We start from the raw sequence: 24,864 nt of genomic DNA, 5'->3' as shown, positions 1-24,864 counted from the left end.
TAATCTTGGTCAGTAGAATTACTAAAAACAAACAAGCAAAAAACCAAAATCAAAACCAAAAAAAACATTGACTTTTATGATTCTCTTAAAGGAGTGAACCTGCCACACATTTGATGGAAACAAACAGGAGTGAAAATAAAAACTATTTTCCCGGAGATTCCATACCAACACTGGAGAAGTGTGCTGCAGACACAAGTGCTGTGCTGCAGGCAAAGTGGAGCTGTGCTCGCAAACTACGTCAGGACGAACAAAGGTAACAATGAAGTGTTTTGTTCCCTGGAAAGGAATATTAACAACGAGTAATGTTTATGGAGATAAAAACAAATGACTATAGTAGTCAGTCAAAGCGGAGGGAGTCAGCTGTACCAGTGCTGTTGGAAGGCTGACAGAGGCTGGGAGTAACCAACAAGTATTCTTCATGGAAGCCCAACAGGACTTCCATGAGTGTTTACTCAGAGAAGCCTTGGAGGAGGTGATAATGTGGAAGGCGGTAAGAGTTAGGTTTTTCTTATGGAAACTAATGCTGTGGAGTGTGTGTATTTGCTTGCTTTTGAACAGAGAGAGAGAGAGAGAGAGATGAGTATGGGGGAGGTGTCAAACCTTGTTTGTTTAACATTGGAAGACACAGGCAGGAAAGCAGAAATGGAAAAAAAAAGTCTTCTTAAATAAAATAAACGATTTTGGGTAGCAAAATGTGTCCTAATGCCCAACAAGAAACAAGGCCATTGTGGCTGTTTTGAAACAAAAGGGTATGCAAAATTTCAAGGTAACAGTATTTACAGAATTTCACTGTGGGCCATTTTATAGAAATCAAATTTAAAAGACATATAATAATCTAACCATAGACTGTATGATCAAAATGATGAGGGTTGTTTATCTGATTCTGCCAGTTAATTTAAAAAACAATTTAGAATTGTAACTGAAAATTAATTATTTCTGTTATATTTATTTGCACTATATTAGTTAGGTGCTCAGCACACAAAAGTGACTATATGTTTGTGTAGAAATCTGTCACCCGTGTTAGCTCTCCAGAATCTGGCCTTTCTTTTGAGTACACAGGACTCTACCAACCTTATTAATATTTCCAAGTGTTAGAGATCTTGGTAAAGTATGTTTGATGTCAGCTACTTGTCCTTAGAGCTTCTGTTTAGAAAGGTGGGGGTGGGTAGTTGTTGGTAACTGTGGTGCTTTGAATGGGAATGGCTTTAATAGGCTTATGTATTTGAACGGTTGGTTTTTTGCTGGGCCATTTAGGAACAATTAGGAGTTGTGGCCTTGTGGTAAGAGGTATGCCACTGGAGCTGGGCCTTGTGGTTTCAAAGCCCACATTAGACCTGGTCTCTCTTTTTGCTGCCTGTAGATCAAATGTAAGCACTTAGCCACTGCTCTAGCCCCACGCTTACCTGCCTAATGCCATGCTCCCTAAAATGATGGTCATGGACTGACTCTCTGAAACTGTAAGCAAGCCCCCCGCTTAAATGCTTTCTTTTATATATTGGTTTAGTCATGGAGACTCTTCACAGAAATAAAACACAACTAAGACATTGTCTTTAATGATACTTACATTTGATGGACATACAAATGATAGCCTAACATTAAACTATTAGGCACAGAGTTCTTTAAATGATGCAATAAAAGGCTTTCAGGCAAGCATACTGTATAGAAACAATCCTGCCATTTCTGTTGCTTTCCATAACTGATTAAAATGCAAGTTATATTAGCTTTATAGTTCCATGGATTTTGGGTACAGGCAAGGATTTAATGAATGTCCAAAAGTAAACTTGCCAGTCAAGAAGGCATTATTTTGGGATTCTAACATTCAAAAGTAAAGAACGCTCACTAGTGTCATTGACATCTGCTATATGCTGAACAGATATTTCTTGAAAATTTAAATGAACCATTGACTCGATTAATGCTTCCTGTTGAGAATTTTTTAGAAAGAAAATCTTTGGCTTACTGAAAGTTGGGTTTCAAATCTCCCAGATATCAAGCTTTGAAAACTTTCAAAAAATAGTACAAAATTCAGCAGTAAATGTTTATGAGTAGAAAATAAATAATAATTAGATTAACCTGCTATTATATCACTTAATAACATTTGAAGATAAATATCACTTCTGTGATGCCAAGGTTCGTGGGCCTGGGTTCTGGGTCTACCATGGACCAGCTATGTATCTTCCCCTAGGTCCTTCCCTTGTAAAACATCTGCTATGTCCCCTGCCTCATAGAATTATGATGGGCTTTATTTTTCTTTTTTAATTTAAAAAACTTTTTTTTTTTTTTGAGACAGAATCTTTCCATGTAGCTCTGGCTGTCCTGGAACTCACCACAAAGGCCTGGCTGGTCTAGATCTCACACGACATCCACCTGCCCTGCTTCTCAGGTGCTGGGAGCACAAAGGTGCACTCCACCATGCCCAGCTATGTTCATTCTTGTCGTTTTCCTCCTCCTCCTCGTCCTCCTCCTCATTTTCTTCCTCCTCTTCCTACTTCTCTTCCTCTTCCCTTTACTCTTCTTCTAGGAATTGCATATGAGGTCAAGAGAAAGCTAACTCCTAGTGTTGTTTTTAAAAAGGGTTTCCTAAGGGCTTAAACAGTGTTTTCTAAATGGGGTTTAGTGCTCTGGTGTGATTTTATTATTTATTTAAAAAATTAAAATTTGATTTATGCCTTTTATTTTATGCATATTCTGCCTGTCTGTTCGTCTGTCTGTCTGTCTGTGTACCACGTCTCTGCTTGTTGACTGTGGGGATCGGAAAAAGGCGTCACAGCCTCTGGATTTAGAGTTACAATGGCTGTGAATCACCATGTAGATACTTGAAATCAAACTCAGGTCCTCTGCAAGAGCAACAAATGCTCTCTTTCCAGCCCCTTCTGTGTTTGTTTGTTTGTTTTGAGACAGACTTACTTGTAGCTTTGGCTGGCCCAGAACTCACTATGTAGACCAGGCTAGCCTCAAACTCACAGAGACCTGCCTTTTTCTGCCTCCCAATTGTTTGGACTAAAGGCCCATACCAGTATGCCTGATGTGTTTTTAAATGACAAAGCAAAAAAAAAAAAAAAAAAAAAAAAAAAAAAAAAAAAAAAAGAATTGGTATATTTCTTTTTATCAAACAATAAAAGTAATGTTTTCCTTTTTCTTTGGCAATCAGAAAGTTTGACTAAGGTTAACTGTTGGCCATGATAATAATAGTATTATTTGTTCCTTAAGTTTATTTTCAAGCCCTTTTGTAGAAATAATTGTATCTTAAAGTATCCTATAGCAGTTATGAACAGGATAAGTAAGTTACAATTTCAGATTGTTATATGTAAGGAAAATATGATTTCATTCAAAATATTTCCTAGTCATCTGAAATAATTTTGTGTTTCTTTACTTTTTAAGCCCTGCAAAGCACACATCTAAAGAAAAGCACAAGGTACTGTAAAGGAATCATGAAAAACACAGTTTGGTGGCTGGAGCAGAGCAAACCAGAGAGCCCTGAGCATCTATGTGACCACACGGGCGAGCTGCTGAGCCTCCCATCTGCACCTCTTTAGTTCTGAGTAGTGGTGCAGACACTTAACAAGCTTGTAACACCCCATGGGCTCAGTGCTGCTCACCCTAGGCCTGCCACTATGTGAATCCTGGAGGGACTGGAGGGCTGGATGGTCTCTGAAGCTGCTGCTTGCCAGCAGGACAGGAAGGTCATAGCAGGGAGTTTTGCAATCAGGTGTTTCAGTGTAAGGAAAGGATAAGGTTTCTGCAAGAGGAATGGCACTTGTGACGGCATACCAGTATGCCAGACTGCTGATATGATGAGCCAGGCTTGCTTTGCTCTTCAGGAGATGGAGAAACTGTGGAGTTTGATGTTATTTGAAGGAAAAGAGGTGTGTGGGGGCTGTTCCAATTCAAGACAACAACACACAGTAACTCTTGTTGTGCTGGCTACTTTCCTATCAACTTCCCCACAGCAAGAGTCATTTGCGAGATGGGAAACTCAATTGAGAAAATGCCTATAGGGGTTGTGGTCCTGGGTCCTATAAGAAAGCAGGTTGAGCAAGTCATAGCAAGCAAGCTGGGAAGCAGCACTTTTCTCTGGCCTCTGCCTCAGCTCCTGCCTACAGGTTTCTGCCTTGTTTGAGTACCTATATATAGAGACCCTGTCTGAAACAATAAGAAAAAATTTAAAAGATAGTATAATTTGTTATAAAATATATTAAAATACATGATAAAATGTCAAGAGAAAAAAAGAGAATCTTTTGTTATGTAAAGACTTTTTTTGAAAAAGAAATTATAGAACAGTAAGTATCTAAAGGGCACCTTCTGACAAAACTCCATTCTTTTCAGAAGTACCTGTACTGCTACACTCACACACACACACACACACACACACACACACACACATTTATTTATTTATTTTATGTGTGAGTGTTTTGCCTGATGTATGTACATATACCACATGCATGCTGGATCCTGCAGAGGTCTGAAGAGGACATCAGGTCCCCTGGCACTGGAGTGATGAATGGTTGTGAACTAGCTGTAGGTGCATGGGATTCAATCCTGGGTCCTCTGCAAGAGCAGCAAGTGCTCTTAACTATTGAGCCATCTCTCCAGCTCAATATATTTTAAGATAAAATACTATCACATCCACACACACATGTCATATATGGTATAAACATTTTGTGGTGTTTATTTTACAGGTCAAGAAGCAAATAAGTGGTGTGGAAGGCCTGGAGGACGGGACTGTGCCATGTGAGGCAGCCTCAGACGACTGTGAGTCGCTGCATCCGAATGATGAGCATGCTTTGCTGCTAAACACAAAAGCTGGAATGGAGTGTGACGTCAGTGTGTAAATATGAGGTCTTTGTGTGTGACTTGTACTGACAGGTACAGACTGAGTAGCACTGTCACACAGAGCAGTGACATGTTACACTTTCTGCTCATGCTACACATGCACATGTCATTGTGGTCACCCCTTTTGCACTTTTCTCAGACTGTGTGACAGCTTTTCTCTCCTGTCCCTGTCCCTTCACCATGATTGGGTCAGGTTGACAGATAGAGCTGTTCCCTGCTATCCCTACCTCCTGGAATCACGATCTTCTCTGCAAGTGTTAAGTGTTTTTAAAAATTCACACCTACATAGAGAGACCCTGTCTCAAACAGAACAGAACAAAACAAAACAAAACTGAGCACGATACAACAGGATGTAGCCATTCTACCATGTCCTTCATACAGTCCAGTATGACCTTAAAATTTACAATATTAAATGTGATTTTTTTTTCCTATTAGTGTATTTTCTTTAGCAAATAGCCTTTTACAAACCCTTTCACCTTTAAAGAAATTAAGTTGTTTTTATTGTTGCTTTTCAAAAATTCAGTGTATATTCAGGATACATTCCTTATTATTTGTATACACACACACACACACACACACACACACACACACACACACACGTCTTTCTCCTTGTTTCAGGCTTGAATTTGATCCTTTCTGGCTGGTCCAGCCTGGGGTGTCCTTGGTAGCACTGTTGAAGTCCCCTTCAGCCATACCTCATGTTCCCACATATTCTTCCTATTAGTGTATAGTTCTCACATGAAGTTGTTGGTTTCTTTTGGAAATTTTCCTGCATGTGTGTAAGATGCTGTAATCTCCTCTTGCACTTTCATTGCGTTTTTTAAAATAAAAAACAAGCTAGCTGTTTTGTGTTGGCCTACTCTGTCTTTTAAACAGTAGTCCCTTTTCTATGACTTTACTAGCGTCACATGGATTCTGATTTTTGTAGCTCTCTAGTAGGTGAAACAATCCTAACTACCCTATCACTGCTCTGGATCTGGAGATTATTTTAGATGTGGTGTACTTTTTTTTTTTTTTTCAGCAGTGAGTGTTAAACACAGGCTTTGTACATGGTAGGTAACTGCTCTCCCACTAAACTGTATTCCCAGACCTCCCTCCATAGGCATTTTATTTTCAATTAAAAACAGTCCTGTATCTTTGGCTTTGCAGGCATTGTGGTTTGGATGAGAATGGCCCACATGGTCTCATATATTCTAGTGCTTGGTCTGTAGTTGGTGCAGCTGTTTGGGAAGGGTCGGAGGTCTGGCCTTTTGGTACAAGGTGTGTCTTTGGGAATGGGCTTTGAAGTTTCTAAAGCCCATGTCATTTTCGGTGAGTTCTTGCTGCTTCCTGATGGTGAACCAAAATGTAAACTTTCAGTTGCTGCAAAAGCACCCGCCTGCCTGCTGCCATTCTCACCATGATGATGGCTATGGGACCATGAGTCCTAAATTAAATGGTTTCTTTTATAAGTTACCTTTGTCACTGTGTCTCTTTACAGCAATGGGAAATAAACTAAGACATCAGGTAAAGGTAAACCTATACCAAACCTGATGTCCTGAGTTTGATCCCAAAAACTCAGAGGTGGAAAGAGAGATCCAATTTCTAGTTTGTTCTCTGACATTCGCACATGACCGGTGACACATACGCACTTGTACATATACATATACATGCATTATATAAATAAATGTAAACAAAGATTTTTAAAAGCCTGTGGCTTTCAGGGAATTGGAATGTAGAGAATCAATGTTTAAGTAATAATTTGACTCTAGCAAAGTATATGATTACTTACATACGATTCTTTTAGATTTCTCAGCAATATTTGTAGGTTTTAGTGTATAGATCTTTATCTGCTTATCACATTTTTCTGAATTGATGATATTCTGATAAAGTGTTGTTTTAAATTCTGTTTATATATTTTTATGTTTAAGTGATACGTGGTTGTGTGTACACGTGGTTGACGTCTCCATGCGGATACATAATATGGCTGATTCTGATGAGGGTGGTTGTCAGCTCTGTCTCCTCATAGTTGTGTTTGCTTGTTGACACAGCATTATCAGTGCACTCCACTATTCTGAGATCATCAGGCAGTTCTCACTCGCTGTTATTTCATTGTTCTCTGTGCTGTGGAACATCAGGAGTGAATTCTCCTACCCAAATGGACTCTTTGCAAGCACTGTTTTTCATTTTCCTCTGAAATCTCATTACCACTGTTGTTACCCACTCTACATCTGTAAGATGGGAATTCACAGAAGCTAGTTAGATGTTTTTCACTTTTGTCACTGTCTGGAAAACACTTTCTTTTCTATTTCTTTCAGTTCCAGGGATTAAACCTTAGGCCTTATAAATGCTAATCAGATACTGAGGTATAACCCCACTTTTTAGTTTTAGAGAGAGTCTCAGTAGGAAGCTTTCTACAGAAGAACCAGACAATCTCTCTGTTTCCAGTTCAGTCCCTTCTCTTTGCAAGGTTTGGGATCATGATCATTGCTGATGATACCTTAAGTGTTGTTGATTTGGCCTCAGTGGTCTCAGGTAATATTATAGGCTGAGCAGCACGGTCTCACTCCTTGCTGTATGAAAGCAGACTGCAATGGAGTCTCAGAAAATGTTGCAGATTGGCTAGATGGTTTTTTCCTTCTGCTTGAAACCTGTTCACCATTGATCTCTTAGTGTAGCAATATCTTCCTTGGGCCCAATGAAGGCAGTCCCCTCTTTTTTTTTTTTTACAGCATTTATCTGGTTTTATAAGGGTCATGAAGGTGAACATAAGCAGAATCTTGTCAATCATATAAGAAAAGTCAGACAAATATGTTTCACACTGTCCACACACAAGGAACTGTGTAAACAAACTAGAGGGTGCCAAGATGTGTAGTCCATCATGCATTAAAAAATGCTCAGGGGCTGGAGAGATGGCTCAGTGGTTAAGAGCACTGACTGCTCTTCCAGAGGTCCTGAGTTCAATTCCCAGCAACCACATGGTGGCTCACAACCATCCATAATGAGATCTGATGCCCTCTTCTGGTGTGTCTGAAGACAGCTACAGTGTATTCATATACATAAAAGTAAATAAATCTTTAAAAAAAATGCTCAGATGTTTTGCCTCTATATTGTTTTCTCCTAGATAGAGATTCTAGTTGCCTATTGGGACTCTGGGATGAATTATATTTATGTAAAAGACTGCTACAAATTAAAGATAGTTGTGGTGATATACTTAGAAAAGAAATTAAAAAAATGGAAACTAAGCATGGTCGAGTACACAAAGAACTCTCTAAAATTACGGAAGTGTTATCGCAGCTCGAGCAACGGGAAACAGAATGGGAAGAACTCTGCAATCTGAGGTACAACAGATAAGTTGAAAATAAACTTTAATGTGATGCTATAGAATTGTAAGGGATATTTTGTAATTATTGACTTGTCTTCTGGAGTCTTACATGGAAGAAAGCGTCTTAGTCTTGTGGAATATAAAATTCTTGAAATAGTTTAACACTGTGATGCACACCTTAAATCCCAGCCTGGTTAGTCTATGTAGCAAGTTCTAAGGCTAGCTAGAGATACACAGTGAGACCCCAACTTAAAAGTTTTTTATTATTATAAATAGGGGCTGAAGAGATGGCTAAGCAGTTAAGAGCAGCACTGGCTGCTCTTCCAGGTTTGATTCCCAGCACTTAAATGAAAGGTCACCTCTAGATCCAGTTCCCGGGGATCTAATGCTCTCCTCTGCTTCCATGGCACCAGGCATGCATGTGATGCACTGATATACATGCAGGGAAAACACTCATACACATACAATAAAGTTTTAAAATAGTAAAAACAATAAAAGATACTGTTGGCAATATTATCAGTTTTTAACTAAAATAATTCTAATAATTAAATGACTTTTATTCTTCCAAAATAAGAACAGTAAGATTTCATGGCAGTTTTCATGATTCTGTTGCTATTAATATGTCAAGAAACATAATTTATATATTTTTATATTTCTGTATTACTTATTTTGAGTTAAAGCTGCAATGTAATTAATGACTGAAAATGTAGGAACTTTAAAGAAGGGATTAAGTTATACTCAGGCTAGTTCACATTAATCATGTACCACAAGAATATAAAATGATCATTTTCCTGAACCCAGTTTTTTTTCCTCTAGAATGTAAACATTGTAATTTTTAGTTAATTTTAACTGCTTGTGATCTACTAGAGTGTCATATATATGCTAGACAACCCAGGCCTATCAATACTTTGGTTTTTGGCATACATGAAATTAAAAACAAAACAAAACACAGAAACCTGGAGGGCTGGGAAGATGGTTTAGTAAGTAAAGTGCTGGCCATGCAAATGAGGGCTCGAGTTTGTTCCCTAGGATACTTCGGAAAAGTTTGGTGTTGTGCTGGACATCTGTAATACCAGTACAAGGGAGGCTGAGGAGGGAGAATACGTGGAGATCACTGGCCAGTCATTCTGGGCAAATAAGTGAGCTTTAGGTTCAGTGAGAGAGAGTCTAACTAAAAAAAAAAAAATAAAATAAAATGAGGAATGATTGAGAAAGATATCTGACATTAGCTTCTGGCTATGTCATGCGTAGATACATGCACAAATGCGCATACATAGGAACATGTGCATATGTCATACATACACGCAATGTTACAAGGAATTGAAAATAAACTAGCAATTAACTTATTGAACATGTTTCTCTCACACACTGAAGATTCTCATTTCAGTGGTGCAAGTATATATTACTTTTTATTGTTGGATTAATTAGATCCTATACTGTTCAAATTTGACTTTTGAAATTGCTGACCAAATATGTAATTCTCAACAAGATAGGCTGTAGTGCTAACAAATGAAATAACAAGTTTGAGACTCCTCGTTCTAGTCAGATTATGGCAGTGTGCAGACAGCTGGCGGGTAGTGGCATGTCAAGGTGCTATCGACACTATAAAATCATTTTGGAGCTACTTGTAATATTTTATTTTTTTGAGACAGAGTTTCTCTGTGTAGCCCTGGCTGTCCTGGAACTCAGAGATCCACCTGCCTCCTGAGTTCTGGGATTAAACACATGCATCACCATGCCCAGCTACTTGCATAGTTTAGAAAGATAAAATTTAATTTCTAGTTACTTTAGAAATTTGTTCATAAGCAGTAACTTTAAAAAATGATTAAATTCAAATTATTTATTTTTGTTGAGAAATAACTATGTTAGTGTAGAAAAGATGATTTTCAATTCGCACCATAGCTGAATAATTTCAAAATGACTTTTAAAATATTCTTTACAAGAGTCAAGAAAATGTTCTTTTACTGTTATCTTTCGACTATACATGATCTTTCAAAGTGACTGAAATACAAAATAAAAACATGAACTAAATGGAAAAGATAACAGGGACAAAGCAGTTTTATTAAGTCAATAAGGTATTGATTTATTAGTGTGATGAAAATCTGTTACAAATATTAACATTTTCTTTCTAATGAGTGAATATCTTACTTCCTTTTCTATTGGCAAAATACCATGACCAAGGCAACATATAGAAGGTGTTGTTTTGGAGTTCTTGGTTCCAAAAGGATCGTCCATTTTGGAAAGGGGCGTGGCATCAGGGAGATCTTGTGATACAGCTACAGCATAAGGCAGAGACAGAGAGCGAATTGGGACTAGTGTGGGATTTTTAACTTTCAAATCCCATGCCCAGGGACACACTTCCTCCAACAAGACCATACTTCCTAATCCTTCCCAGACAGTTCTACTAACTAGGGATCAAGCATTCAATTATCTGAGCCAATGGGGGCCATTTTCATTCAAACACTGCAGTAAATATTAATATTAGCATATTTAATTGCAGGTATTTCTTAAAACAAAATGAGAAAATAATAAATGATGGTTGTTTTGATGGAAAAATGAAAACTGAGTTAAGAGGTGGGGAGAGGCAATATCATGAAGAATTTGGAAGACAGTTATGGTCACCACTGTACCATCAATGCTATGATGAAGAATTTGAAGTCAGTCAACATGAAATGTTCTTAGGGAATCTAAATACGAACTTAAAGGATTTACACAACAGTGTGGCACAGGTAAATCGATTATTACTGCAATTTTCATATCTGATTAACATCAATTTGTGTATTGTGTATATGATATCTATTTATATTCATTTATCTGTCTTTCCATCTATCCTACCTATCTATCTATCTATCTATCTATCTATCTATCTATCTATCTATCTATCATCTGTGTGTCACTAAAGGGATACTAATTAAGAAACATGTCTATTGACAATTTCATCATTTGTAAACACCAAAGGTTCTACTTACACAACTGTTGCACATCTGTTGCAACACTGGGCAATATCGTGTGTGGGACACCACATGTATGCAACAGTTGCTGACATGATGCTGTTGTGCGACCAGTGTATTGTTGTATTATTAGGTGTTAAATAAATTCTCATCCTTTGATGAAATTATAACACAGCTAAAATTATTGACCTTACTATTTCAATCATTGTTTGTTTGTAGCAACTTAGCCTGTAATTTCACATTGCTCTTTCAGTTTTTGTATTGTTATTCACTTGAGATAATCTTGTATAAGTATAAATTTACAAAAGGAGAAATGATATTTGATAAACATGTAACTTTTACTTAAACTGAACACATTTTTGCTTAACAATCTGATAGGATAAAACCTGTTAGGATAAAATGCTTACCCATTAAATATGGGTAAGCAATTAAGTATAAAAATTGAAAGCACTAATTCTTATAGATAATTATTTTTTCAAAGACAAAATGTGTTTTTCTAACTATGGAGACAAATGAGATTTGGGTTCCTTGTTATGTCGCCAAGTGAGAAGGAAGATTTGTAGCATTTTTCTCTGGCTACTAGCTTCCTGATGTGCATTCCACACACCCTTCATCTACTATTCAGAGTTCTGGATGACGGAACTCAGCATGAATACCCACTAGGAATGCACTGATTCAAGAACCTTGATCTCAAAATAGAGCCCGATAGAATGCTGGTCTTTATCAGGCACTACACCAGTTACACGCTACTTAGTGTAAAAGGTTCTGTTTGCATTTTACTATACAATCATTGTACTGAAAGTTAAGTACTAAGAAAGAGTTACTTATGAATTATAAGTGGAAGAAGTTCCTGTTTTTTTTTAAATAAAATCTTAATTGTTCGATTTTGTTAATGAAGACGTGGGAGCCGTATGCTGTGTTGCAAGCTCAGAAGGTTAGAGAAAGCATCCAGCTCACCTTCCTCCTCAGCCAGTGTTCCAGAAGCCATCGCCTCTCCTACACCATCTCAAAAAGCCTCCTTCAAAATGAATGTCTCTCCTTTCTACTTCCTGGGCGTGTCTCTGTCTGTCCTCCCTACTCCCTCTTACTCCCTTTCTTTTTTCTTAATAATCTTAAATCCATTTCCTGTCAACGTTTTCTTGTTCCTCCTCTTGACCTAGGGTTGACTTTATTTAATCCTGTTTATGATATTTAAACAGAAAGCTCCTAGATTAAAGGTATGTGCTAAGAATGAGTTATACCACAACTCAAAATTCAGGTTTTTCCAATAATTAACACAATCTTGGGGTTCACAGTGTGATCCACTATCCTGCAAGAAGTATTGGTTGCTAGTACAGTTTGAATTTTATGAATTATTGGGGACAAATTATGGGCAGCTGCTGCTTTCAGCGGTATAAGGATGATATAGCGTCCCTTGCATAGAAGACCTTCACTGGTGTGCCAAGTACCTATAATACCAGCTTTTAACATGGCTTAAACCACAAAGTACAAGTGCTGACAGCAAATATATCCAGGACCTTATCAATTACTCTTATTATAAGTGTTCACTGTTGTAGATAAATGAATCTCTTCATTTTAGACTCAGAGTCACTGGAGTGTCGAAAGCTAATTCATCCCAGCTCAGTGGAGCCAGGATGTAGGCCCATCTGTGTTGACACTGCCACTCAGCTTCCTGAGTCACTCACTTGTTACCCAGAGGATCGTCTTGGTTTTTATTATCGTTATCCTTTGATCACTCATCAACATGATACTTTCAGTGATTTTTTGAGGTAATATTGAAATATAAGCAAAATTTTCGCACAGAGACTTTCTGGGTTTCCCCTGTTTTATCAGTTTTCTCCACTTGAGTATCTGATAAAATAAAAATTTGAAAACAAGAATCATGTGCTTCCATTCTAGAGCAGAACTTTTATACAGGAATGGAACGTATGGTTATAGGCTTCACAGGACTAAGGTTCTTGCTCTATCAACTCTGTTCTCAGCCTCTACAGCATGGAAGCTCCTGTAAACAAAAGCTAAGTGGTGAACGGATGCAGCTGCTTTGAGTAGAATTTTAGCATGAAAATAGGTGATGGACAAACATGTTCTAGATGACTACCTTAGGCTCCTTTGTTTTCTTCTTTGTTTTAGTTGCAGGAAGAACAGTTACAAGAAGATCCACAGAGAGAAGGTGTCCTGAGTTCTGCAAGAATGGAACATCTGCTATGGAAGTATGACTTAAAGCCGAATGCAAAATAACTTAAATATTTGTAAATCTGATCAGCAGTGTAGTGTGGAGATTGTGTTGGCTGTGGCAATAAATACACCTCTGTTAAGCCATAGAGACTTTAAGTTATGTGCAGTGCCTAATTTCAGGCTGGGATTTAAGTCAGCACTATGCTACATAATTTCCATGGGCAAGACCCTGGATTCCACCATCTTTCTTCTTTTCAGTTTCTTAAGAAGTGAATCAATAAGAATTGAGAATAGTTATTCTGTAAAATACCTTTTAGGCTGGAAGTTGACTGCCTCAAGTTAGAAGACTCAGTACAGAACCAAGCAGAAGAAATTGAAGAGATTGAGAATCAACTGTTACGAGATTTGGTAAGTTAGTCCCTTATTCATTTCTGCCACCACAAAGAGAAAACCTCCTGTCCTCAGTGCTACTTTATGGGAAGATTATAGGAAACAGGAAAGATTTAATTGACAAAAATTTCTGTGTTCACAGTGATAATACATGTAAGGGTGCAAGTCCTCTTGACTTAACAGAAGAATCTGAATTCGTAGAATTAATGATTTGTGTAGTAAGATCTTGCTAGACAAGATTTTGACATCCAAGATTTCACACACATGAAATGTTGAGTTTCAGTCGTCAAAATCTTGTCTAGCAAGACCTTTATATGTGCGCATTACCAAACACAAACACCTGTAAACACACGATTAAAAGTATTTTAGACAAAGAAATCGGGATCATAAGACCGTGCTATGAGCACTAAGTTACCACAATGGTGTATCTGTATCTACTGACTTATCTCTTAGCATGACTGATGTTCCTTATAACTGAAGAGGCATTGGAAAGGTTTTTATTATTATTATTGGTTAATCAGTCCACTCATTACTATGCTTTTCCTGAATCTATAATATGACAATATATCAATAAGGAGTATTCTGTCAATGAGAGTTCTAATAGACATTCTTTACATAAGTGTCATAGAGAAATATATTAGGATATCAAAAATTGAAACTTTTATTTTAGTACCCCAAGCTTCTTATACTTATTCAAATGTAATGAGGAATTTCCTATAGATGCCCAAATGGATGAATTAGAAATATGCAATTAAATTAATCATTAGTCATTTCTAGTCTACTCACCTCTTCTAGAATGTTCTCAAATCATAGGTTTCTTCACTAGAGAGTAGTTGATATATACATTCTGAGGTGAAGAGTCGAGACAGGGAAGATAAGATGTCTATCTGACACAGGCTTCCATACAATATGGTTGAATACCATGTGAGAAGAATCTCCTTATCATCATGTCTGTTTAGAAAAGTAGATTATTCAAAAGAAAAGAAAGGAAATAGTTGGTTCTCTGGTGCTCATAGAAAACCCTAGCACTCTAAATGATTAACTACAGCTGGGGCTGTAGCACAGTTGTGGAACATGAGCCTGGCATTCATAAGGTCCTGGGTCTAATGCCCAGCACCACACAAAAGGGATCAGTTGGTAATGGGGTCTTTCAGGGACATAATGATGTCTAAATATGGGCAGGAAGATGGTGGGCTCACACAAGCTATCACAGTACATAAAGCAGATAAAATGGTAGTTGCTCTGTTATAAGCAATGGTCAAGGCCGTGGTACCTCCTTCCCATTTCCTAAATGGTGGCTGGCATTCACTGGAGTTGTATTACTTGAAGGTCTTGCTTTGGAAATTGTTTTCTTCTATTTTTCTTTTATTGGAAATAGACTTTTTTCAAACAAGATATTCTTTTTTTTTTCTTTTGGATTAGGATAGGTTTTTTTTATTGGATATTTTATTTACAAGCTAGAAACCTGCAGTCTCTTTTGTAGCCTGCAGGTTTGCGTTGGTTGTTACCCCATCTAATGTCTGCGTGTGGACAGTAAGTGAACACCCAGGCCTAGCAGAGTTTCTGACTGTCAGGTCAAGTGTCTGTAAATGATACTCATGGGCTTTCTGGCATTTACGAGTAAATCTGCTTTCTCTAGCTTGTTCACCTGTCAGCTTCCAAGTACTCAAAACTTCTGTTTTAGGAAATATATTCAGTAGTTTAACTTCTGTGACAAATGTTTAACTCAATATATTGTGTTTTAACAAAAATCATTATTTGAATTTTCCTAGTTGGCATTTTATAAACCGTTTCTAATATAGTTTGGTCATAAACTCATGAGAAATGCTGTTTTTAAGAAATTAGGATAAGTCTCTGGCTATTTAAAAAATCTACTTATAAATATTTTGTCAAAGACTGGAGACAGAAAGAAAGAACAAAATGAACTGACCCAGTCAACACAATCCCTGGCACGTGCTTTGGAACATGAGGTGGAGAAAAGTGAAGAATTAGAAAAGGAGCTTTGTGGGTAAGATTTTGATGTTTTAGTAACAAACTATAGAAATGATCCCTGGAAGTATAGACTTTGATGTTTTATATCTTCTCAGCTATGCACCTATCGATTTAACTTTAACTTAATGCATACCTGAATAAATATGGTGTATCTGTCATTTTATAACCAAAAGTGATTGTTTTAAATGTACTCCAGAAACCCAGGACAATGTGGAACATTTTTTTGAGTATGAAAAACTACTCTTTAATGGCTTTGGCAGCAGTAATAGCAATGCCTTTGGAGTAACTGTCATTGTACCCTTTGTCTTCTACTTTGCATTTGTATTTCTGAAACACTGTGTGTGTGTTTGTGTGTCACTGTATGTATGTGTCTGTGTATGTATATGCATGTGTGTGTGTCTGTCTGTATGTGTGTGTCTGTGTATGTATGTGCGTGTGTCTATACATGTGTGCATGTGTTTCTAGTTCCTGTAATCTCCTTCCCTCCCTTCAATGTTCAAACCTGCTCATATCTAAAACTCTCTTTATTGTTCTTTCCCAGCACAGTTACATTGATTGTATTTACTTTTTCTACCTCTTTCTCCTTTTCAGTTATAAAACACATGGAAAAGATAAACTCATTTGAACTAGTGTTTTTCATGTTCACATGAGATTTATATGTTCTTAAGCTTTAGTTTGTTAGCTGTATGTATGCTCATGAATATAGACATTTTCCCCAAGAATTTAAAAGTCATGGTTGGTGGAATCCTTGGATGTAAAACCTGTAGATAATAAGGCTGGCATACAAAATATATATTAGGTCTCAAACACAAAAAATGAAATGAACAATCATGTTTGTACCACCATACTTTTTCTTTTTTTATTGGATATTTTTATTATTTACATTTCAAGTGTTTTCCCCTTTCTAGGTCTTCCATTCTGAAATCCCCTATGCCATCCCCCTTGCCTTGCCTCTGTGAGGGTGCTCCCTCCCATTCCCATCTGTGAGGGTGTGCCCTGGCATTCCCCTACACGGGGGCATCAAACACCTCAGGCCCAAGGGCCTCTCCTCACACTGATGTCCAACAAAGCCATCCTCTGTCACATATACAGCCAGAGCCATGGGTCCCTCCATGTGTACTCTTTGGTTGGTGGTTTAGTTCCCAGGATCTCTGGGGCGGGGGTTCTGGTTGGTTGATATTGTTATTCTTCTCATGGGTTGCAAACGCCTTCAGCTCCTTCAGTCCTTTCTCTAACTCCTCGATTGGGGACCCCATTCTCAGTCCAATGGTTGGCTGCAAGCATCTGCCTCTATATTTGCCAGGCTCTGGCAGAGCCTCTCAGGAGACAGCTATATCAGGCTCCTGTCAGCAAGCACTTCTTGGCATCTGCAATAGTGTCTGGATTTGGCGACTGTATATGGGATGGATCCCTAGGTGGAGCAGTCTCTGGATGGCCTTTCCTTCAGTGTCTGCTTCACACTTTGTCTCCATATTTACTCCTGAGTGTTCTGTTCCCCCTTCTAAGAAGCACTGAAGCGTCCGTCCACACTTTGGTCTTCCTTCTTCTTGGACTTCATATGGTCTATGAATTGAATCTTGGGTATTCCGAACTTTTGAGCTAATATCCACTTATCAGTGAGTGCATACCATGTGTGTTCTTTTGTGTGAGTTACCTCACTCAGGATGATATTTTCAAGTTCCATCCATTTGCCTGCGAATTTCATGAATTCATTGTTTTTAATAGCTCAGTAGTATTCCGTTGTGTAAAAGTACCATATTTTCTCTCTATATTTCTCTGTTGAGGGACATCTGGGTTCTTTCCAGCTTCTGGCTATTATAAATAAGGCTGCTATGAACATAGTGGCACATGTGTCCTTATTACATGTTGGAGCATCTTCTGGGTATATGCCCAGGAGTTGTATAACTGGATCCTCAGTTAATACTATGTCCAGTTTTCTGAGGAACCACTAGATTGATTTCCAGAGTGGTTGTACCAGCTTGCAATCCCACCAGCAATGGAGGAGTGTTTCTCTTTCTCCACATCCTCGACAGCATCTGCTGTCACCTGAGTTTTGATCTTATCCATTCTGACTGGTGTGAGGTGGAATCTCAGGGTTGTTTTGAATTGCATTTCCCTGATGATTAAGGATACTGAACATTTCTTTAGGTGCTTCTCGGCCATTTGAGTTTTCTCAGTTGAGAATTCTCTGTTAGCTCTATTCCTCATTTTTAAAAAATAGCTTATTTGGTTCTCTGAAGTCTACCTTCTTGAGTTCTTTGTATATTTTGAATATTAGCCCTCTATCAGATGTAGGATTTTTCCCAATCTGTTCCTTGCGATTTTGTCCTATTGACAGTGTCCTTTGCCTTACAGAAGCTTTGCAATTTTATGAGGTCCCATTTGTCGATTCTTGGTCCTAGAGCATAAGCCATTGGTGTTCTATTTAGGAACTTTTCCCCTGTGCCCATGTGTTGGAGGCTTTTCACCACTTTCTCTTCTATGAGATTCAGTGTATCTGGTTTTATGTTGAGGTCCTTGATCCACTTGGACTTAAGCTTTGTACAGGGAGATAAGAATATGGATCAATTTGCATTCTTGTACACACTGACTGCTGGATGAACCAGTACCATTTGTTGAAAATGCTATCTTTTTTTCCACTGGATGGTTTTAGCTTCTTTGTCAAAGATCAAGTGACCATTGTTGTGTGGATTCATTTCTGGGTCTTCAATTCTATTCCATTGATTTATCTGCCTTTCACTGTACCAATAGCATTCAGTTTTTATCACTATTGCTCTGCAGTACAGCTTGAAGTGAGGGGTGGTGGTCCCCCAGAAGTTATTTTATTGTTGAGAATAGTTTTTGCTATTCTGTTTTTTTTTTTTTTTTTTTGTTACTCGAAATGAATTTGAGAATTGTTCTTTCTAACTCTATGAAGAATTGAGTTGGAATTTTGATGGGCATTGCATTGAATCTGTAGATTGCTTTTGGTAAGATGGCCATTTTTACTATATTAATCCTGCCAATCCATGAGCATGGGAGATCATTCAGTCTTCTGAGATCTTCTTCAATTTCTTTCTTCAGAGACTTGAAGTTCTTGTCATACATATATATCTTTCATTTGTGTGGTTAGAGTCACACCAAGGTATTTTATGTTATTTGTGACTATTGTTAAGGGTGTCGTTTCCCTAATTTCATTCTCAGCCTGTTTATCCTTTGAGTAGAGGAAGGTGACTGATTTAATTTTATATCCAGTGACTTTGCTGAAGTTGTTTATCAGCTGTAGGAGTTCTCTGGTGGAGTTTTGGGGTCACTTAAGTATACTATCATATCATCTGCAAATAGTGATAGTTTGACTTTTTTTTTCCAATTTGTATCCCTTTGGCCTCCTTTTGTTGCCTAATTGCTCTGGCTAGAACTTCAATTACTATATTGAATAGGTAGGGAAAGAGTGGGCAGCCTTGTCTAGTCCCTGATTTAGTGGGATTGCTTCAAATTTCTCTCCATTTAGTTTGATATTGGCTTTATACCAGTTTACTCTATATTGCTTTTACTGTGTTTAGGTATGGGCCTGGGATTCTGATAGAATTCTGCACTAAACCCATCTGGTCTTGGGCTTTTTCTGGTTGGGAGACTTTTAATGACTGCTTCTATTTCTTTAGGGGTGTATGTGGGCTTTCCATTGTTTTTGTCATTATTAAAAACTAGCCTTAGTCCATGGTGATCTGATAGGATACAAGGAATTATTTCAATCTTTTTGTATCTGTTGAGGCCTGGATGGTTTTGTTCATTCAGTTCCTTTACCTGTTTGGTTGTGTTTTCCTTAATTCTTTAAGGGATTTTTGTGTTTCTTTTTTAAGGACTTCTACCTGTTTACCTGTGTTCTCCTGTATTTCTTTAAGGGAGTTATTTATGTCCTTCTTAAAGTCCTCTATCATCATTATGAGATGTGATTTTTTTGTTTGTTTGTTTGTTTTGAGACAGGGTTTCTCTGTATAGCCCGGGCTGTCCTGGAACTCACTCTGTAGACCAGGCTGGCCTTGAACTCAGAAATCCGCCTGCCTCTGCCTCCCAAGTGCTGGGATTAAAGGTGTGCGCCACCACCGCCCGGCGAGATGTGATTTTAAATCAGAGTCTTGCTTTTCAAGTGTGTTGGGGTATCTGGGCTCGCTGAGGTCAGAGAATTGGGTTCTGATGATGCCGAGTAGCCTTGGTTTCTGTTGCTTATGTTCTTACCTTTGCCTCTCACCATTTGGTTATCTCTGGTGATTGTTGTCTCTGACTTGGGCTTGTCCCTCCTGTGTGTCACCACTCCTGGGAGACCAGTTTTCTCTGGGAGGAATTTGGGTATGGAGAGCTGTGGTACAGGGTCAGATGGAAACCAGAAGGATCCTGTTCGAAGCTGTTCCTTGGTTCCTGTGTCCTGATGGCTCTTGGAGGGTCCCTTTTGGGCCAGGAATTTGAGGAGAAGTGGTGGTCTCACCTGTGCTCACAGGTTTGTCCGGACTCCTGGGAGACCAACTCTCTCCTGGCGGTATTTGGGTATGGAGCACTGTGGCAGGGGATCATCTCTGGGCACTGGGGCACAAGATCAGCTCCAGGTGTAGACAGAAACCAGAAGGATCCTGTCCCCGGCTGCTCCTTAGTTCCTGTGTACTGGGGATTCTGGGTGAGTCCCACTGAACAGAAGTGGTGCTCTCACCTGTGCTCACAGAATTGTCCACGATCCTGAGAGACCAACTCTCTCCTTGGAGGTATTTGGGTATGGAGTGCAGTGGCACAGGGTCAGCTCCAGGTGCAGACAGAAACCGGGAGGATTCTGTTTATGCCACCATTATTTTAAAACATGTAACATTTGCCAGTGTTTCTGAAGCCCCCTCCCCCAAGACTGCTTTGTATTGGTTTTTGAGGCTTTGACTTATTTTCTGATTCTAATCAATATTTTTGTGTCATTTAATTGTCTTTCTGCACATGGTTTTGTATCTCCTGCATTGTGTTGGTTTTGTGCTAGCAAAGACCTGCAAAGTCTTTATTAAAACTGTCTTAAACACTCTAACCTGTTATTTTTCTCTTGATTCCCTTTCTTCTAGAACAGCACCCATCTCCTTTCTCTCTCAGTATAGACCTTCACACACTTCTTACCTTTGTCTGCTTCGTGTGATCTCTTTGTTCTGCTGTGTGTTTTGTGCTGCGATTAAACATAAGGACTTGGCCATGTTATTGGTCTCTGGATTAGAGTCAATGTTTAATAAATTAACTAGTTACTGTTTCTTATTAACGCAATCATGACCTGTAAACCTGACTGAATTTAGAATCACCTAGGAGACGCACCTCTGTGATGTTTGGTAAGATGTAATGTGGTAGTTTGATTAACAATAGCTCTCGTAGGTCCATAGGGAGAGGCACAGTTAGGAAGTGTGACCTTGTTGGAGTACATGTGACTTTGTCAGTGAAGGCGTGTCAGTAGGGGAGTCCTCACAACAATAAAACCTTAACTAAGACATGTTTTTAGAGAGGTTGAAATGAAGAAGACCTACTCTGAATTTGAGCAGTACTATTCAAAAGGCTGAGGTCCTGGGATAAATAAAAATAGTAAAGGGAAAAGCTCATCTGAGTGCCAGCATTCATCTCACTGCCTACATCTGCCCAGGCACCTCACACTCCTACCTCCTACCATGGTAGACACAGCTAACATGTCTACCTGCTACAATGGACTGCTTCATCTCTTAAACCTTAAACCAAAAACTGTTTATTTATTTTTTTATCAGGTACTTGGTCATAACAACAAGAAAAATTTAACAATACTAAAAAAGAAAAATAGTATCACTGAGTAGGGCTGTTGCTATGATAAACCTCATATTGGCCTGGGTTACATCCTCACCAATGGTTGTATGCCTTTGTTCTAGTTCCCTGGTTTGCCTGGCTTGGGAAGGAGCCATGTGACTTGACCAGACTCACTGAGGAACCAGTTCTCCCCACCTTCTAATCTTAGATCATGGTATATGTGTATTCCTTTCAGGAATCTCCAGTTAATTTTTAAAAGAGAGTTCTTGCCTACAGGTTGGATGTCATCTGTTGTGGTAATCTGTTAAACTGTGTTGAGCTGCTAGTGGGTGATCGAATTTCTTGCCACCTGCTAGAGTTCTCTGGATTTACGAATGAAAACACACACACACACACACACACACACACACACACACACCCTTTATATTTTGATATGCCTTAACTAGCTTAATGGCTGGGCCACTCTGAACTTCCAAGTGGCTAACACACTCCCCTCTGATATTCCTGAGTTAATACTTGCTAAATCTGTATTTCATCTCTGCTACCCCAGACCCAATTGGGGGAGTGGCCTGTGGGGCCACTTCACTGACTCTTACATGGCTGGAATGGTAATGCTTATTTAGTACAACTGTATTCTAGAAGTATGTAACCTAGGCCTTGATTTTTACAGAGGTTCATGAGTCTCAGAACAGTCTTAGGCTTTTGAACAGTGATAGAACTGTTAAGATTTTGGAAGATTTTTACAGAATGAAATACATTTGTTTTGCATTATGAGATGCCCATGAACCTTTGAAAATCCAGAGTAGAATGATGTGATTTAAAAGTGTGTTTGGGTGTCAGGTTGACAAGGGATACACTTGTCATGGCTAATCTACACTGTCAACTCTAATGTATTTAGCATCACCTAAGAAACATTTCTGGGTTTGTCTGTGAAGGTGTTCCAGAGGTATAACTAAGGAGGAAGTTATACCCTTAATATGAGATATCACCTCATGGGCTAGAATTATGGACTCAGTAAAAAGAGAAAAAGAAATTCAGTTAAATACCAGCATGAATCTCTTCCTCAATGAATGATTCTGGACACTAAATGACCTGCTGCCTCACAAGCCTGTCACTACTGTGAGAGCAGCTGTTGTCACCATGACCTGCCCATTATGATGGGCCACTGTCAAACTGTGTCTAAAGTGACAGCAGCTGTGAACACCATGACTCCCTGTGATCGTATGTATATGCTTGGCCCAGGAAGTGGCACTATTAGGAGGTGTGACCTTGTTGGAGTAGGTGTGTCACTGTGGGTGTGGGCTTAAGATCCTCATCCTAGCTGCCTGGAAGTCAGTCTTCTGCTAGCAGCTTTCAGATGTAGAACTCTCAGCTCCTTCTGTACCATGCCTGCCTGAATGCTGCCACGTTCCTGGCTTGACGATAATGGACTGAAACTCTGAACCTGTAAGCCAGCCCCAATTAAACGTTGTTCTTATAAGAGTTGCCTTGGTCATGGTGTCTGTTCACAGCAGTAAAACCCTAAGACACTCCACCATTATGATGGACCACATCTTCAAACTGTCACTATAGTAAGAGCAGCAATGATCACTGTGGCTTCCCCATTATAAAGGACCACACCTTCAAACTGTCTCTACAGTTGTTATGCCAGGGAACATTCATAAACACCAAAAGACCACCAAGGAGCTGATTACAATGCAATCACATTAGGGTCTCTTTATTCAAGCTTGAGCTTAGGCTCCCTGCCAACCAACCCTGATTCAGCAGTCAGGTGGAGCCCTGAGCCTAGTTTTAGGCAAGCATTTATAGAGGCAAGAAAGGGGTATCTAGCCTGGTATGCATTTGATTTGATGGGGGGGGGGGAGCACATATTATGGCCTTTAACATAATTGGCTGGTGCTGGGAGCCAAACCATAAACTTCTGTTTTTCTCCTGATTGGTGGTTGTTAGGAAGTAAAGTGTTAGGGACAGGCTTGTAACCTGGGGGTGCAGACATGTTGGGGAATAACCTGGAAACTGGTGCTAGATGCAGGTCTTGGAAGATAACCTGGAAACTGGTGCTAGGTACTGGCCTGTTAGTTTACTCTAGTTCAACCTTAGGTCAGGTTCTCTTAAGATGGAGTCTTAAGATTTGGATACCAAAAGATTTGGTATCTCATTTCTCCCCCTTTCTCTGGTGAATAGAAGACCCAGGCTTATTTATGGGGCTTCCTGAAGTTATTATTATATTTTAGAGGGGGTTAGGGTTGTCATCACTCAGGCCTTGTGTTGACCCTAGGACTTTGGTAGGGACCCCAACAGTGGCAGGCAGGAGAGAGTCCTGAGGCTGAGTTTTCCTCCTGTTGGTCAGGGTCATCTTCAACTGCAAATGGGCCTGTGATTTTATACTGCAATCCCATGACCTTTAGAGATATGAGAGGGAATCTGTTTTATAGTGAGCATGACATTTAGGCCAAACATGTTTATGAGCCCACTAGACACCTTTGAGATCATCTAGCAATTGGTGATCCTCCATCTCAGCGATTGTGGGTCCCTCCCAGTTCCAGAAGGCTTCCCACGAAGATCTCTGGCCCGGCCGGGTGTGGGGGTTCTGGCCAAGAGGATCGAGTTCGAGCAGGGAGGGGGAACCGCCTCTGCTGCCTCTGCTGCAGCCTCTGCCCACTGTCACCACGCATTTACTCCCAGGTGCTGCACCTGTCACTCTGTGCTGAGCCGGTGAGAAGCCAGCTAGCTAGCAAGGAGCACAGGAAGGGTCCTGATTGTGCGTCGGGAGAGCAGATCTCTTCCCAAGTATCACAGCTCTTGTGACAGAAACACTCGGACAACGGGATAATTCTCACACGCACATTTACTTCTCTCGAATAGGGTTCTTATATACAATTTTGGGGTGGGTTAGGGTCTAGCAGCAAATAACCCCTACTGGCTTGGTCTGAGAGCTTGGAGATACCTCATCTACATGTGGGAGAGCCTGAGACACTGTTCCTACATGACTGATGGCCATAGACCCTTCTGTGGGAGGGGTTGTGGAGGGCTGAAGCTAAGTGAGAGGAACCGGAAGGCCCAGGAGTACCGCCAACTCCTACTGTCCCTTTAGGGTCTCCGGGGTTAGAAGCAGACTCAACTGGGTACCCCATTATCTCTCTCAGCCCACCGCTCCACAAGCAACGACCTCTGCCTGTATGTTAAGAACAATGTGGGGTGGTATCTCAAACATGATTTAAAAAGAGACTCAGGCTTTGGTGGCAGCCCCCTGATGGTTTTGTGTCCCTGCAACAGGTCTCCTCTCCTCTGCCTGCAGTGGGGCTGCCTGTGCCTTTCCTCCTGAGGAGTTGAATAAGGTGGAGCTGCTTGTTTTCTGGGGAGAAAAAATTTCCTTAATGGTGACTGAAAAATTCTATTTCCTAGTTTTAACGTAGTGGAGTTGAAGTTGTCTGTCCTATGTTAAATGTCCATCTGAAA

The 24,864-nt window shown here is 39.5% G+C and overlaps 1 protein-coding gene and 1 pseudogene across 1 annotated transcript in view; one reads left to right on the top strand and one right to left on the bottom strand.

Annotated features, from left to right (window-relative positions):
* LOC143441773 (uncharacterized) overlaps positions 1-24,864 on the top strand; it is a 69,226-nt gene that overhangs the window by 29,081 nt on the left and 15,281 nt on the right. The window contains exons 8-15 of the mRNA XM_076931526.1: positions 92-253; positions 3,379-3,412; positions 4,677-4,749; positions 7,934-8,150; positions 10,635-10,863; positions 13,216-13,295; positions 13,578-13,668; positions 15,546-15,658. Of these exons, the coding sequence (XP_076787641.1) occupies positions 92-253; positions 3,379-3,412; positions 4,677-4,749; positions 7,934-8,150; positions 10,635-10,863; positions 13,216-13,295; positions 13,578-13,668; positions 15,546-15,658 (999 nt within the window). The remainder of the gene's footprint in view (positions 1-91; positions 254-3,378; positions 3,413-4,676; positions 4,750-7,933; positions 8,151-10,634; positions 10,864-13,215; positions 13,296-13,577; positions 13,669-15,545; positions 15,659-24,864) is intronic.
* Positions 15,649-15,716, bottom strand: LOC117706477 (small nucleolar RNA U3; annotated as a pseudogene).

This window comes from Arvicanthis niloticus, chromosome 3, assembly GCF_011762505.2.
Source record: "Arvicanthis niloticus isolate mArvNil1 chromosome 3, mArvNil1.pat.X, whole genome shotgun sequence".
Lineage (NCBI taxonomy): Eukaryota > Metazoa > Chordata > Mammalia > Rodentia > Muridae > Arvicanthis > Arvicanthis niloticus.
The sequence above is the reverse complement of the archived record's forward strand: the minus strand, read 5'-3'. Positions and strand labels throughout refer to the sequence as shown.